This window comes from Oncorhynchus kisutch, linkage group LG3 (genome assembly GCF_002021735.2).
Source record: "Oncorhynchus kisutch isolate 150728-3 linkage group LG3, Okis_V2, whole genome shotgun sequence".
NCBI lineage: Eukaryota > Metazoa > Chordata > Actinopteri > Salmoniformes > Salmonidae > Oncorhynchus > Oncorhynchus kisutch.
This window is the reverse complement of record NC_034176.2, coordinates 68,173,998-68,190,195: the sequence shown is the minus strand read 5'-3', so window position 1 is coordinate 68,190,195 and position 16,198 is coordinate 68,173,998. Positions and strand designations below refer to the sequence as shown.

At 43.8% G+C, this 16,198-nt stretch overlaps 2 protein-coding genes across 3 annotated transcripts; one reads left to right on the top strand and one right to left on the bottom strand.

The window, feature by feature from the left end:
- Window positions 1–17: 17 nt before the first annotated feature.
- LOC109880924 (forkhead box protein F1) lies at window positions 18–3,881 on the top strand. The gene is made up of 2 exons (XM_020473103.2): window positions 18–1,342; window positions 2,672–3,881. The coding sequence occupies exons 1-2, from the start codon at window positions 370–372 to the stop codon at window positions 2,833–2,835; spliced, it is 1,137 nt and encodes a 378-aa protein (XP_020328692.1). The 5' UTR covers window positions 18–369; the 3' UTR covers window positions 2,836–3,881.
- Window positions 3,882–6,574: 2,693 nt separating this feature from the next.
- On the bottom strand, window positions 6,575–15,543 carry LOC109880927 (methenyltetrahydrofolate synthase domain-containing protein). Of its 2 annotated transcripts, none has more exons than XM_031812342.1 (8): window positions 15,305–15,543; window positions 15,048–15,151; window positions 10,720–10,833; window positions 10,437–10,550; window positions 9,357–9,447; window positions 9,125–9,237; window positions 8,867–8,992; window positions 6,575–7,882 (listed from the first exon to the last, which is right to left on the bottom strand). In XM_031812342.1, exons 1-8 carry the CDS (start codon window positions 15,330–15,332, stop codon window positions 6,965–6,967), a joined length of 1,608 nt encoding a protein of 535 aa, XP_031668202.1. In that variant the 5' UTR covers window positions 15,333–15,543; the 3' UTR covers window positions 6,575–6,964. The 2 variants fall into 2 exon arrangements, with proteins under 2 accessions (XP_031668202.1, XP_031668212.1); XM_031812352.1 differs by lacking the exon at window positions 10,720–10,833 and adding an exon at window positions 10,890–11,003 and having other exon boundaries at window positions 15,305–15,504.
- Between the last annotated feature and the right edge of the window lie 655 nt (window positions 15,544–16,198).

Sequence of the window (16,198 nt, the reverse complement as noted above, 5' to 3'; positions counted from 1 at the left end):
GCTCGAGCTAGCAAGGCGCTGATGGCAACGGATAAGTAAAAGGCGAGCTCCTCCGGACGCACGAGAACACACCGACTGAAGTTGAAGTAGCTCCCGTCTCTCCCCTATTTCAATTTGGACAATCGCTACGGATTTCAGGGTTCACATTGGCTAAGGAATTTAGGCACCAAAAGGAAGAGCGCATTAACGCACGGTTTACAGAAATCCAGCTTTGCATTTGACCGTGCGTAGTTCCACAGCATCGAGATTATTGGTAACCATCTTAATCTTTTCTTTGATTATTTATACGAAGTTTCTAGTACTACTTCAAAACGAGGACGTGGATATTTTTGTCAAACTTTTTTTGCCATTGCGCTGATAGTCTAACTAATGACGGCAGAGGTCCAGCAGCCCCCAGCGCAGACTCCTGCCCAGAGCAGCCCGATGTCTGCCCCGGAGAAGCCCCATGGACAGACCACTGTGATGGAGACCGCCTCCTCCACCACCAAAACCAAAAAGACCAACGCGGGGATCCGCCGTCCGGAGAAACCCCCCTACTCTTACATTGCGCTGATAGTCATGGCTATCCAGAGCTCTCCCACCAAACGCCTGACGCTCAGTGAAATTTACCAGTTCCTCCAGAGCCGCTTCCCGTTTTTCAGAGGCTCTTACCAAGGATGGAAGAATTCCGTGCGTCACAACTTGTCCCTGAATGAGTGCTTCATAAAGCTGCCCAAGGGGCTCGGGCGGCCAGGGAAGGGCCACTACTGGACTATCGACCCAGCCAGTGAGTTCATGTTCGAGGAGGGATCCTTCCGCAGGAGGCCGCGGGGCTTCAGGCGTAAATGCCAGGCGCTGAAGCCCATGTACAGCATGATGAACGGCCTGGGATTCAACCACCTCCCCGAGTCCTATAATTTCCAGGGGAGCGGCGGGGGCCTGTCCTGTCCGCCCAACGGCTTGTCTTTGGACAGCGGAATTGGGATGATGAATGGACACTTGGCAGGCAACATGGAGGGGATGGGTCTGGCCGGGCACTCCATGTCCCACTTGTCGGCCAACAGTGGACATTCCTACATGGGAAGCTGCACAGGATCCACGGGGGGCGAGTACCCCCACCACGACAATTCAGGCTCGCCCCTCCTCACCAGCGGGGGAGTGATGGAGCCGCATCCCGTCTACTCAAGCTCGGCCTGGGCTCAAGCGCCTTCATCCTCTCTGAATAACGGAGGTTCTTACATCAAGCAGCAGCCACTGTCTCCCTGCAACCCCGGGGCGAACCCGCTGCAGCCCAGTTTACCCACGCATTCCCTAGACCAATATAATCTTCATCAGAACGGACACAGTAACACGGATTTGCAAGGTAAACTAACATCGCCAAATGATTACGCATGCCTTTTACAGTCAGTCATACCCAATAGCCTAAAGTATGTGCAAAATAAACACTAGGCCTATTCTATAGCTCACTATTTCCTTTGAACCAAATCAAAACCGTTTAATTTAAATTACAAACGAGGCAGCCTTCGCCTACTGCAATCAGTGCAGTGGGCAAAGATATGAACTGGGCATGCTCTGTGCATTTGTTTTCACATAGGCCTACAACAACTCCATTATGCCACAGTTTTTGGCGGATAATATTGGTTAGAATTGATGGTTCTGTTATCTTGGAAATTAGGAAATGGACGCAAGAAACCATGGTCTAATTATCCAGTAAGGAGGTTAAGTAATTCAGTTTCCTGTCCTCATTTAACTGGCCAAGGAGTGGGACAACTAACAAACAGCCGGTTTAACCCTCACTCTGTTTTCCTAATAAATTCCTGGAGGTGGTTTCAGGAAGCACTCGGACGGCACGTCTTCTGGGACTTGTGTTTAGAATGGTGCCAATCTAGAGACAAAAACAACAAGCGCGAGCCGGAGCCAGCCAACTCAAGTCCCGGAGGCACAGGGTCCTCCGGGATTCGCGTGCAAACAGGCCACTGTCAATTAGAACTATCCCACCCTCGAGCTCTCCAGACGGTTCTCAGCCTCAACAGTTCTATACGACAGCCCCAATCAGCGGGGTAGACAGACCGGGGTTTTCACAAATTAAATGAAAGATTGTCTACCCAAATTACAATTAATTGTTCCCGAAAGGCAATTTAGGACGAATTTAGCCTCTTCAACCATATTCTGAAAAGATTTAGGTAATACTAGTCCTACTTCAATCGATTTTTATATCATAGTATAGTAATATTACAATAATATAGGCTAAATAATACGATGCACAATATTACAATTCACCCTATAAATAACAAATTAGTCCAACATCAAAAAGCTCAGAAGTCACTTTTGAAAATAGGTATTTTTTCCCCCTTTTTTGTATTTGTATTTTTTACATTTTCTTTCTATAGACAAAGGTAAATGTGTGTTATTATTATGGATAATTTAGGGCTATATGCAATCACCCAGTGGCAATACTAGTTTATTATTTTTCCTTGTACCCACAAATAAGTACTTTTTAAACTAATTTGCTACCACCTTTTCTTTAAAATGCTGGCCTATATCCTTCTCGACTTATGGTTCTTAATAGCCCATTCAAAAAGACAACCATACTGTTTTTGGCAATTGACAGCAACACATTCACATTGGGTTGGCATGCTATATGGCATAAGATGAACTAATATATTCTTTACTCTTGTATCTGTATTCTTAGGTATTCCACGGTACCATTCCCAGTCTCCCAGTATGTGTGACCGGAAGGAGTTCGTCTTCTCCTTCAACGCGATGACGTCCTCAACGATGCATTCGCCCAGCAGCAGTTCCTACTATCATCACCAACAGGTCGCCTATCAGGACATCAAGCCCTGCGTCATGTGACAGCACTTACAGTGAATAACGGACATCACTGACTTGAGCCACTAAAGCCAAAGCGGCTGCAAGGCTGAGACGAGGAAGCAACCCAACCCTTGGAGGTAGGAGAGAAGGCAGGCCCTGGAGCGCTGTAAGAGAAGCAACAGTAACGCCAGAGAACCCATAAACTAAACAACTTTTCACACAAAAAAAAGGATTTGGTACAGAGACATAAATACGTGCAAATGCAGATTTAGTTCAACTTCAATGTTTATCTGTGTCAGAAACCAAAAAGGGTGTGGAAATACCACAGAACAACCTTGTGGTGTAGGCCTAAGCTGTGGGCTATTTTCAAGAAATGTCTGTGTGCCACACAAGAGGTAAAGCAGAGACCGGTTGACACTCACCTCATGCATCTCAACCCCAGCTGCCGCTTGGTACTATAACTCTGCAGGCGGATGACTACCACTTGAGAATATTTTACAATGTACAATAATGTGTATTATTTTTGTTATGCATTCAAACGATATACTGCGGGGACAATTTCATTGGTAATTTATCCGGGTTAGGCTACTCGGCTCCATCGAAATGATAGTTAGATTTTTATTAGATTTTCTGAGCCGTTTGGACTAAGCTATTAGGCTACACCACGCATTACACATTTTTAAATCAACAACAAGACGATCTGAATTAAGGAAAGATGAAGGCACTTTTTAAATAGTAAAGCGCAACTTCTTATTTATTCTGTGCATATTTTTAAATGTACACTTATAGCCACAATATTGAAGTATGCTTTATTGGCAATATTTGCCATGACGCGTTCTTATTTGTTTTAAAACGGAAATTGAAGATATAGATGTAAGCACTGTTAGTTACATGTCTATTTAGGATAAGTTACATGTCTATTTAGGTGTATATATCCGTGTAGACACCCGTTATTTTTCAGCACTGTATAAATTGTAAATGATGTTATGCTGAGTATTGGCATACTCGAGTGTCTTTAGATTAGTCTGTATATTACTACACACGATTTGTAAAATTAAACGTATTGGCATGCAGTTTGTTTAACTGGCTGAAATACCTATACAATTATTTCGACATTTGTCGAATGTTCTTTTTTTCCCCCATGATAAAAAACAAAACAATTATACATGCAGATACAGTTCAGTCTATTCTACTGTGTGGTGCAACAGGGAGGCCTTTACATATTTTTGGGGGGTGTTCTATTTAAGGTGTCATAACACAGTCCTTAATATTCAAATATTCTGGTCATCAACCAAATGTTTTCATGTGAAAATAGGCCACACACATTTAGGAATTGATTCGGGTTTAGACAAGAATAGGCCTATAGGTGAACACATCATGCATTAGTATATGCTACATCCATAGCCTAATGACGCTCATGTTAAAGGAATTAGCTAAAAACACAATAGCCTATGGTTGGATATAAAACAAGACATATTTGTTGGAGGTCGAAAACTCCTGCCCAATGTATAACTGTGTAATCGGAGTGTATGTTGCAATTAACCCTTAACAAATCAAAGCCAGCAGTTACGGGGGAGGGCGAATTCGCCTCGGAATCGGTTTCAAAGAGAGGGAGGAAAACGCGTGCCTACCGCCGAGAACCATTTATCCCACTCTTATAAAAGGCACAACGGGCTCGCAGACTACCTTTTCTCAAATACCGCATTCTGGATGGGAGGTTGTTTTTACTGGAATATAGTAGGCTGTAGAAAGTTTAGCCAATGCTAAATAACATTTAAATGGGAGTTTTTATTTTGATGTGTGGGTTGTCTTTTTTCAACCTTGAGATTATGGGCTTATTCTCATTACGTTATCTGGTTTGCAATTATTATAATTTTTTAAAAGTATCAACATGCTTGTAGGCCTTGCCCCCCCCCTCCCCCCCCAAAAAGACATAGCGAATCACACAAGGCTTAAATCAGTAAAGTAAAGACAACTAAAATAATATAGGCATAAGCACTTCTCGTGCATTATAAGACAGCACGGTCTTATTTCCATTTTTGAATCTAAAGGCTGGACTGCAGAAGAGCCGGCCAGGCTTGGAGCGACTGTTAAAAATATTAACATTTACGATCTGAAATGATGCCATTTTTACACGAAAACATGTTGATGCAATCTTTCAATTTGTTACTTTGGAAATGTCATATTGGACAGAATGTAGGCCTGTTTCAGCGCCGAATCTAACTTTAAATCGGCATGCTTCATTTGACTTAAATGGGTAATTTATGCACAAATCCATTATACGCAAATAGATAGAAGTGCACTGAATTCCCAAGCTATAAAGAGCACTTCAACACTATACTAGAACTAGTTAAGTAAAACATATTCGAATTAAACAATACAACAAATGTTGCATTCACTATCAAAACGTTTTGACTAATATTGAAATACTGCCTGTTCAAATGTACCGTTTAAACTATTAGTGTAAGAAAAAAGATTTAGACCTACTCATTCTAGAAGAAGCCCTTTTTTAAATATATGTCTGAAAAATGCCTCCAATAGTAAAGGAACAAAGTAAATCACACAATTATTATATTTGGCATTTCAACTGTCACTTCAACTTGATGTTAGTGTTTTTATTATATTAAAGTAACCACTTTAGCTGCACTATAACGTTTTTACCTACAAGAACAAATACAGTAATACAACTTAAGTGTTTTGGAAGTGAAGTATTGTTATAATTGCTTATTCTCAGTGATATTCTCACATTGGGCCCCATGCCCTGCTGTGTATATGTTAGAGTTTCTGTGTGTGACTATGTATGTATGGAGCTGTGTTATCTCACGAGGAGGTGACCACTCTCTGAACTCCAGTGGAATTCCCTTGTATGAGCACACAGGGGCAGCAGGCCCAGTCGCTCCACACTGCAGCGGAGGGACCACACATTAGCATGCTGATGACGTGAGCCGGGGCGCAGCACCTCTATGGGGCTGCGATTCCTGCTGGGGCTCCACAGCTGTTCCCCGGCCTGGGCTGGATGACAGCTCCATAAAAAGCCTGCCTGGGTTCTGGTCTGGAGAAGCAGGCATGCTATGTGCTTGTCCCTCAGCCTGAGTCTAAACTACTCTGAACTGTAGGACACCTATTTGGCCATGCCGAGCACTAGCACAGCAGCTATAAGTCACTGTGTTAGGCCAACCAGATGCACACAGGTCGTCACAGGGTTAGGGCACTGCAGGTAGCTGCAGATAGAACCTCAAACTCTGACCAAGCTAGGTTCAAACATCTAAGCCATCAGACATGTCATGCCAGCCATAATGTTTACCTGCTGGGGTTAGACAACATATCTTTAGCAATAAATAGCTCAGAGGTTAGCACATCCAGTATACTACAGCTAGTCCTCTTAACCCCTGCTCCCCACATACCACCCTCAGACAGACTAATTGGACGTGTCAGGCCCTCTGGTAGGCTATACCATGTGTAATGCCACAAGCTACCCACTAGCAAGAGGAGTGCTGAAAAACAGTTCAATACTGACAAGACATAAACATGGTCCTATGAGAGGCTTGGACACTTGATGAAGGGTTAACACACCAGCTCACCATCCATCTTAGTATACTATTTTCCTAATCCGTTTTATCTTTAGGTTCATATTTTCCCCAGATTGTTCGTCAGTAGGATAACTTACAATGGGAACACACAGTACTGACAGACTAGCGGTGTGTGGTGTGTACACAGGTCATCATTTGACAGTCATAGGTTGATCAGTCCTGGGTTTTGAGTTATAAAGAAGACAAAATGGTTAAAACTATGAACTCAAAGTATGGTTTATTTAGTACACAAAATATCCTGTGAATTCCGATGGCATTACATGTAGGGCATTAAACATTGCCCCTGCACAAAGAGACTAACAGGGAAACCTCCAACCTCTCCTTCCTTTGTGACTGACAGACAGGCCTGCCAGTGTGGATGAAACTTCCGTATAAGAACATTTCAAACGTAAATAGGGTTACGTGTTATCAATACCAACACTAAAAACCATAACGACAAACCAAACTCTGCTTAAGGCATTAAACATATTTTCACACTTCACATTGGTACAGTGAAGGTATCATCCTTCCCTTTCATGAAACACAGCCTTTTCTTTCTGCTGGCTTGGCTTCTGTACAGAGATGGACATAGAAGCAGGCAGTTACTCGTTATGGTTGAGCTCCTGCTTGGGGGAATCTGCCTCTGGTTCACTCGTACTCTCTCTACTTTCTCTAGCTGTATTTTGGGGGCCTGTATTTGGTCTGGGCCTCCGGTTGCTTGGACCTGGCCTCCTGCCTCCCCTCTGGCTCTTGGCCAGCTCAGCCTGCAGGTCGTGGCCGTTCAGGGAGAGCCCCTCCAGGGCAGCCAGGGCCTGGTCTGCAGCCTGGGGGTCTAAGTAGTCCAGGAAGGCCCGGTGCTGAGCACCCTGCCACGTGAGACGGATGGGGGCTGCCTCCCTCTCCCGGAGAGCAGTCTTCAGCTCGCTGACACGCAGCCCGGCAGGGATGCCCCCCAGGTACACTGTGGTCACAGTCAGGGGGGGCCTGCGCTCACGGGGCTCGCCACCTTCCTCCCTGCCCTCTTGCCTGACCCCATCCCTGTCCACCTCTCTTCCCCTCCCCCTGGCCCCCTCCCGGCCTCCTCCTCTGCCTCTTCCCCTACTTCCATCTCTGCCCCCCTCACGGAAGCCCCCATTGCGGAATCCCCTGACCCTCCTACCCCCCTCTCTGCCTCCCTCCTGGCCTCCCTCCCCGTCACCATCCCTACCCCCCTCTCTGTCCCCCTCCCTCCTCACTCTTGGTGGGCGTCGTCTGGGTTTCTGCTCAGTCTCCTCTCTGGACTCCCCGTTGGGGTCCCTCTCAGAGTCCTCTTGGGTGTCCCGTCTAGGCCTGCGCCTGGGCTCACGCCGGGGTCTATCACCCTCTGACCTGGGCTCTCTGTCCCTCCGGGGCTCCCTCCTGGCCCTCTCCCTGGGCGGCGGGGGAGGGTGGGTCCCCAGGGTCACGTCCTTCCCTTGCTCCTCCTCCAAGGCCCGGAGCTTCTTCAGCACGGGGATCTTCTCCAGCATCTCAGCGTTCAGCTGCAGGTATACAACAGGACAGGCTCAGGGCTGCTCAAGGTCATATCACAGCAGGGCTGCTCAAGGTCAGCAAAGGCACTGGGTTAAGGGCAGCCCAGCTCTGGGTCATGCCAAGAAGAATGGAGTTTAGTAAAGTGATGGGGTATAAACAATCAAGAAAGCTGATGTTTGGTGCCTGCTCATGCTGTTTTAGGTGACCATGCAAATGTTCAGTGCATGCTAGATTCCACGACTAGACTACTCAACAAACCTCAAAGGGCACAACAACCAACACAACAGTACTCCATAACAACACATCCATGCTTACAGTACATGAATGCAGAGGAAACAGACTGACAGAGTCTTCAGGAGCGCTGATAACCTCTCTGACCGTATCATCTTTATTGTGGGGGGATATTCCACTTCCCTAGTAAGCTATATAAAGACAGCTCTCTGATTTCCCAGGGCAGAGTGTGTCTGCTATAAGGCTTTGATGGCGACTGCTCCTGTACAGGATATAATGTGCTATTGTTTTTACCTTGGCCCCGGTGCCCTCTCTTTAACTGGGCCTTGCACAGCCAGGCTGGCCCAGTGGAGAGGCCTTTGATGAACAGACATGGCCTTCCTGTCTACGAGGTCAGCATGGGTCCTCAGGACGGGCATGGTTGTCTTAAGGGACCCCAGAGGTAGTGTGCGTGTGTGTGTGTGTGTGTAATGGGTATACTTCTATGGGAAGGTGACCAAACAAAACTCAAGCAACACGGTTTGAGGTGCAGCCAAAAGTCACTGGAAAACTACAGAAGATGGGCACAACATTGGCCTCATTTTAAAAACTGTTTTCTAGCTCAAATCATTGAGGTTTCAGCCACTCAGCAACTAATAGCAGTCGTATGAGTAAAACCAGCAGCTGTAGCTAGCAGCAGAAACAGTAGTTTGAACAACTGCATAGGCAATGGAATGAATCATATTGAACGACAGTAAACTGGGTGAGATTTAGTGTTGTACCTTAGTCCAGATGATGCCCTGGGGCTTGGGGCGTTGGCAGTCTGTCTTGATGACTCTGGTCGGGGTGAGGATGTAGTCCACAGTGATGTCATGGCTCTCAATCAGATCCTCTGGGATGTCAACAACCTGCAGAAATACACAGACATCAAGCACAGATACACATGGCAAAATAATAGGAATCTGGAGCATGAAGCAACACTTATTCAGGTTAAAATCAAACACAGTGTGTGACTTCATGTTGTGGGATAACAGGCTAACCTGGCAGTCATGGACGATGGTAACCACCACAGTGGATTCCGTCACAGCCCCCATGCAGAGCATCATGGCATACTCCATGTCAGCAAAGCCCTCTCCTTTACCTATCCGGTAACCTGAGGAGAAAGGAGAGATGAGATTAATCCTAACAGTATGGGTGTTGGTGCTGAGCCGGAACATTCCTGGACCAGGGTAGGTGTCCACTGCCCATAGAGTTCTTTCTGCGGGCTCTCACCTTTCTCAGACACGGCCACAGAGCCAACCACCAGAAGATCCACCTGAACCTTGGAATCCAGGCCCACAGGGACGCTGAACTCCTTCACTCCCTGGTGAAGAAACAAAGAAAAGGAAAAAGAAAAGGAAGACAGAAAAAGGAAGAAAGAAAAGGTGAGAACAGGTGCACCAGATCACAGGAAACATTGGATTCAAACATTTTACGTTTGAAACCCGACACTCCAACTAGTCTGGGAACAAAGAATTTGATCTTCTATGGTGGATTCACCAAGTTGTATAGAGTGACAGCGTGTTCATGGGGATAATGAATGGGAAGTGATGAATGAAGGAGGTAAAGTGAGATGTTGAATCCATGTGCACTGGGGCTGGATGGAGAGGGATATGTTAGGCGGCGTCGGGGTGGGTGTTGGGGGTGAAGTAGTGTTGAGCGATTAGTGCTTTTTGAGGTTTGTTCAGTTTATTACTTCAATTCTTTATAAACATGAAATGCACTACGCATTACGTGCGTTGAATGCTGTAACAGAACACAACTACTAAAAGTCCCATGATGGTAGGGACTGCTTTTCACTTATTGACATGACTTTACTTTAATATTGCAGCTGTGTGTCCATTTGTTTTATTTGATGACTTTATTATTAAATTCCAAGTCATCATCTCATCTCTATAGAGCTGCTGCCTATGCTGTCTGACAAAATCATTATCTCAGCAGGTCTTCCAAGTAAATAAAGCACAAAGCAACTGCTCTCTATGTATCCCTTCTTGGTCGCGCATTCTTCTCTCTCTTACATAGCAGGCATAAAAGAATCAGACCGGAAAAGTAGACGCACAATGGATTATGTTCATAGTTAAATACAATCAAGTTCTGTACTAAACTATGTTGGAAACTACAACGTTGCACAGTTTGGGCTGGATCTGATTTATCTCTAGAGAAACTGCAGTGCAATGAGCTCACAGAAGAAAAAAACAGGACAAAATTTTATTCAAATAATTGAACTGAAGTCAATTAGTTGTTTAAAAAAAGATTAAAAAAAGAAAACATGTAATTGAATTGCTCAGCACTAGTGAGAAGGGACTGACTCGCCTGCGAGGTGGAGCACACTCTCAGTTCTTCTTTGCTTGCTCCCTCAGGCGGGACAATCTTATTGAAGAGTCCTGTGCGAAGGCGAGGGGTCGGCACCAGCAGGGTTTTCCTCGCCTAGAAGCCAGAGTTTAGTAAGATAAGAGAATATAAACCATAGACAGATGAGTAAAGGGCATCTAATACAAATAACCTAATTGCAGCACTCCATGGTTATGATCTGGTGATGAGACAACACTACTGAACCAATGGCCCAGGCTCATGGCGGCCTGTGACCCAGGGCTACCTGCAGCACGGCCAGCCTCGCCCCCTCCAGCGGCTTGTCAGGGTCCACCTTCACCTCGTCAGTCTCATTGAATACCTGCAGCTCCGACACCTTGGCGCAGGCAGTGTGGGCACCCTGGGGGCAGAAAGGGGGAGAGGGGGTAAGGAGAGAGGATGTGAGTGCACACTTACATCCAGGGTGATGTAGCGTGCCTGCTGCTGGGGTCGGTCTGGGTTCACTTTGACCGTCTGGCTGGACTTGAACTCCTGCAGGGCTGAGAGACGGTCACAGGCCGGGACCGCACCCTGACCGCATAGACAACCACATACAGCAAGACAAGCACGCATCCACACACACACACAAAGGATAAGGGGTTCAAAAGCATGTGTGTCAAAAATAGGTTTTCTGAAAATAGAGATTTTACCACAGGTCAAAGACAAAAGGTACTATGATAGCTACAAGCTTACAATATGACATATCTAATAAGGTAGTTAGGCTAGCTATAGCCTGAAGAACCCAAGTTGAATTGCATAGAATTCTACTTCGGCAGAAATGAGCGTTTGCATCAGGAAATCTTCCTCTCACAACTCTACATACCGGTTGTCTGTGTGGTTGGTCCTTTGCAGGTAGGAATGTGAGACAAAACATCTACAGAGTAGCGTTATCAACCTGACCTTCAGTGTGCTAGTCGTCTGTATATCGTTTGTATTTTCAATACTGATGCAATTTGCACGTGGCAAAACACTTGTACAATAACGGAACGACAAACACTTACAGATAATTGTGAGAAAACATGCCTCAGTTGACTGAAGGTACGGCAAATAGGTCTGGCAGCACAACCGATTAGTAAACATACTGAACATTTAGAAATTATGTGACTAAACTGAATAAAAAGGAACAATACTATGAAATAAAAGATAAACGACAAAGAATGATAGTAAAAAGCTTTGGAGCACCTTAAATTACATTAAGCAAAAAGGCAAACTCAGCTCCATCATTCATTGAATCAGATGGCTCATTCATTACAAAACCCACTGATATTGGCAACTACTTTTTTTCTTTTCATTGGCAAGATTAGCAAATGCTACACATCCAAGTATAACTGACCAAATTATGAAAGCCAAGCATTGTAATTTTGAACTCGGCAAGGTGAGTGTGGAAGAGGTCAAAAAATTGTTGTCTATCAACAATGACAAGCCACCGAGGTCTGACAACTTGGATGGAACATTACTGAGGATAATAGTGGACAATATAGCCATTCCTATTTGCCATATCTTCAATCTAAGCCTACTACAAAGTGTGTGCCCTCAGGCCTGGACAGAAGCAGAAGTCAGTAAAGCCCCCATTACTTGCTCAAATAGCTGACCAATCAGCCTTTTACAAACCCTTAGTAAACTTTGGAAAAATTGTGTTTGACCAGATACAATGCTATTTTACAGGAAACAATTGACAACAGACTTTCAGCATGATTATAGGGAATTACATTCAACAAGCACAGCACTTACACAAATGACAGATGATTGGCTGAGAAGAAATGATAAAAAGATTGTGGGACTGTTTTGTTAGACTTCAGTGTGGCTTTTGACCATATCGATCAGTCTGCTGCCAGAAAAACATATGCGTATATACACTTCAGCTACTACAGCGACTGAAATGACTGCAACACTGAAAGAGCTGTGGTTAGTTTCAGAATGGGTAGAAAGGAATTAGTTAGTCCTAAATATTTCAAAAAACTAAAAGCATTGTATTTGAAACAAAAAAATAAACCACATCTAAACCTTGTAATGAATAATATGGAAATTGAGCAAGTGGAACTTACTAAACTGCTTGGAGTTACCCTGGATTGTAAACTGTCATGGTCAAAACATGTTGATACAACAGTAGCTAAGATGGGGAGAAGTCTATCCATAATAAAGCTCTTCTCTGCCTTCTTAACAGCACGATCAAAAAGGCAGGTCCTACAGGACCTCATTTTGTCACACTTGGACTACTGTTCAGTCGTGTGGTCAGGTGACAATTGGCTCAGAACAGGGCAGCAAGGATGGCCCTTAAATGTACACGAAGAGCTAACATTAATAACATGCATGTCAATCTCATGGCTCAAAGTAGAGAGATTGGCTTCCACACTATTTGTTTTTGTAAGAAGTGTTGACAAGCTGAATGCACCGAGCTGTCTGTTTAAACTACTATCACACAGCCCAGACACACATGCATACCCCACAAGACATGCCACCAGAGGGCTCTTCACAATCCCCATATCCAGAACAGACTATGGGAGGCACACAGTACTATATAGAGCCATGACTACATGAAACTCTATTCCACATTAGGTAACTGATGCAAGCAGCAGAATAAGATGTTTAAAAATAATAAGACACCTTATGAAACAGTGGGTACTGTGAAGAGACACGCACTGACACGCACACTACACACACGTACATTGTAATAATGTTGTATGTGGTATTATACATTTTTTATTTTAGATATGTAGTGGTGTAATAATGTTATAAAACCCTCTTAGGCCTCACCCCCCCCATATCTGAGATATATACTGCAGCCCTCATCCTCCACATACAACACCTGTTCTGCCAGTCACATTCTGTTAAAAGTTCCCAAAGCGCACACATCCCTGGGTCATTCCTCTTGTTGAATCCATGTGCACTGGGGCTGGATGGAGAGGGATATGTTAGGCGGCGTCGGGGTGGGTGTTGGGGGTGAAGTAGTGTTGAGCGATTAGTGCTTTTTGAGGTTTGTTCAGTTTATTACTTCAATTCTTTATAAACATGAAATGCACTACGCATTACGTGCGTTGAATGCTGTAACAGAACACAACTACTAAAAGTCCCATGATGGTAGGGACTGCTTTTCACTTATTGACATGACTTTACTTTAATATTGCAGCTGTGTGTCCATTTGTTTTATTTGATGACTTTATTATTAAATTCCAAGTCATCATCTCATCTCTATAGAGCTGCTGCCTATGCTGTCTGACAAAATCATTATCTCAGCAGGTCTTCCAAGTAAATAAAGCACGAAGCAACTGCTCTCTATGTATCCCTTCTTGGTCGCGCATTCTTCTCTCTCTTACATAGCAGGCATAAAAGAATCAGACCGGACAAGTAGATGCACAATGCATTATGTTCATTGTATTTAACTATGAAGTTCTGTACTAAACTATGTTGGAAACTACAACGTTGCACAGTTTGGGCTGGATCTGATTTATCTCTAGAGAAATTGCAGTGCAATGAGCTCACAGAAGAAAAAAAAACAGGACAAAATGTAATTCAAATAATTGAACTGGGTCATTCCTCTTTTCAGTTCACTGCAGCTAGCGACTGGAACGACTTGCAACAAACACTCAATCTCTTCATTCAAAGACTCAATCATGGACACTCTTACTGACAGTGGTGGTTGCTTTGTGTGATGTATTGTTGTCTCTACCTACTTGCCTTTTTTTGCTGTCGTCTGTGCCAAATAATGCTTGTACCCTGTTTCATGCTACTACCATGATGTGTTGCTACCATGTGTTATCATAGGATGGCAGCAACACGTCTTAGGTCTCTCTTTATGTAGTGTCGTCTCCCTTGTCGTGATGTGTGTTTTGTCCTATATATATATTTTTAAAATTACTTTTAAAATTTAAAAATTATCCCAGCCACCATACCCGCAGGAGGCCTTTTGCCAGGCCATCATTGTAAATAAGAATTTGTTCTTCACTGACTTGCCTAGATAAAAAAAATAAACACATTTTTAAATATGATGTACTGTGTTAATGTTCTGTTTTGTGTGTGATGTAAGTGCCTTAATGTGTTTGGACCCCAGGAAGAGTAACTGCTGCCTTGGCAGAAGCTAATGGGGATCCCTAATAAATACAAAGCATATTCGGTTACATTCGCCTATTGTTAACATATTATGCAAAAAGTCGGGTAAACAACACTTTCCTGTTGATACCTGATCTCAACCTCCTACAGCCGAAAGGACCAACAGCATGTACAACCGGTAATGTGTAAATAGTATTTACATTGTCTTGTAGAGACTACGGAGTCTTTTCTACAGCTACTTTCAGACTGGTGTCATGGAGTAACCATGGTAGCAGTCTGATGTTTAGGTAAGGCTAGCTAGAGACATTTATTAGTGCAGACCAATGGCTGTGGAGAGCGCACAATGAACATTTTACAATACTTTTCAAAATGGCTATATGGGACCTTACCAGCAGCACATGCAAAATATAAATTTAAACTACAGACACACATGGTTTCAAACTTGATATTTTGACAAATACTAAGAGGGTTAGCTTTAGGAATAATTCAATCAAATTGCAGTACACTGAACCTCCAGAAATGCCCTACCTTAAAATTGGGGATTCTGTTGTGCACAGGCCTTGGAAAGTTTGCAAGATTCTTAGCTTCAATGTAATCCCAAACTTTCTCTCGGATGTCCCATTTCGTGGCCCCTAAACAGAAAACAATTCACATGCTTGATGAAATGACAGTTTTGAAGAAAGGGTAATGTAAATCCCAACTTCATAACGGCAACTGCTAGGCTACCATCCATTGGCATGCGTTAGCATTAGTGACTTTTCGCTAAACACGCAGCAATCATTTACCCGGATTAATCGTAATAACGGCCTCCATTGTCCTCTCGTCGAAGATGTAGAAAATTCTCACAAATCACTGACGATTAGTCAAACTATCACAAAGTGACCACAGATTGATTTGCGCACGTGGGAGTTCTGTAACATTGTAGCAACAGCTGCTTGTCAGGGATGTTTTTTTCTGTATGGTAGCTCGGAAAGACCAAACCTTACACCGTCAAAAGCAAACGTGGGGTGCATTCATTAAGCAGATTATGTTACAAAACGTGTAACGCAAGCAACCGTAACTAACGGGGAAGGACATTCCTAAATTTGTGTTAAAGAAACTAACGTTTTAGAACATTTTACAACTGTTTGGACTAAAGATTGCACATGTCGATTCTCCACTGACAAATCGCACACTGCACAGTGCTTGAGACATAGATTTAGCCTTTCAGAAGTGTCTAATTACAATGTTTTATTACTAAGCAGAAGGACAATCGTCTCATCAGTCACACTTAATTATTTTATGGACATATGAACACAGCAAGATAAAAATAAACTACATAAATGTTAAACAATTGCTAAATAAAATATTTAAAAAAATATCAAACCATTAAAGAAAATCTGGAATATTAAAATGGCCAAAATGACACAAAATATGGAAAAGGCAAAGAAAGCCTCATATACTGTAACCTAATAGCAGACTGGAGTGGAGGGCAACATGGACACTCCTAGAACAACATTTGACATAGTGAACATTCAGTTCTACTGGTCACTCTGTGCGTCTTTGTGTCCAGCAGTCTGCAGTCCTTTGGGGAAGTCTTCTCTCCAGAACTGGGTTCTTCTTCTCTGAGACACTGCCCAGCCCGAGGTTGGCCTGGATCTGTAGTGAGTGTCGGCCAATCAAACACACTCTCTCCATTA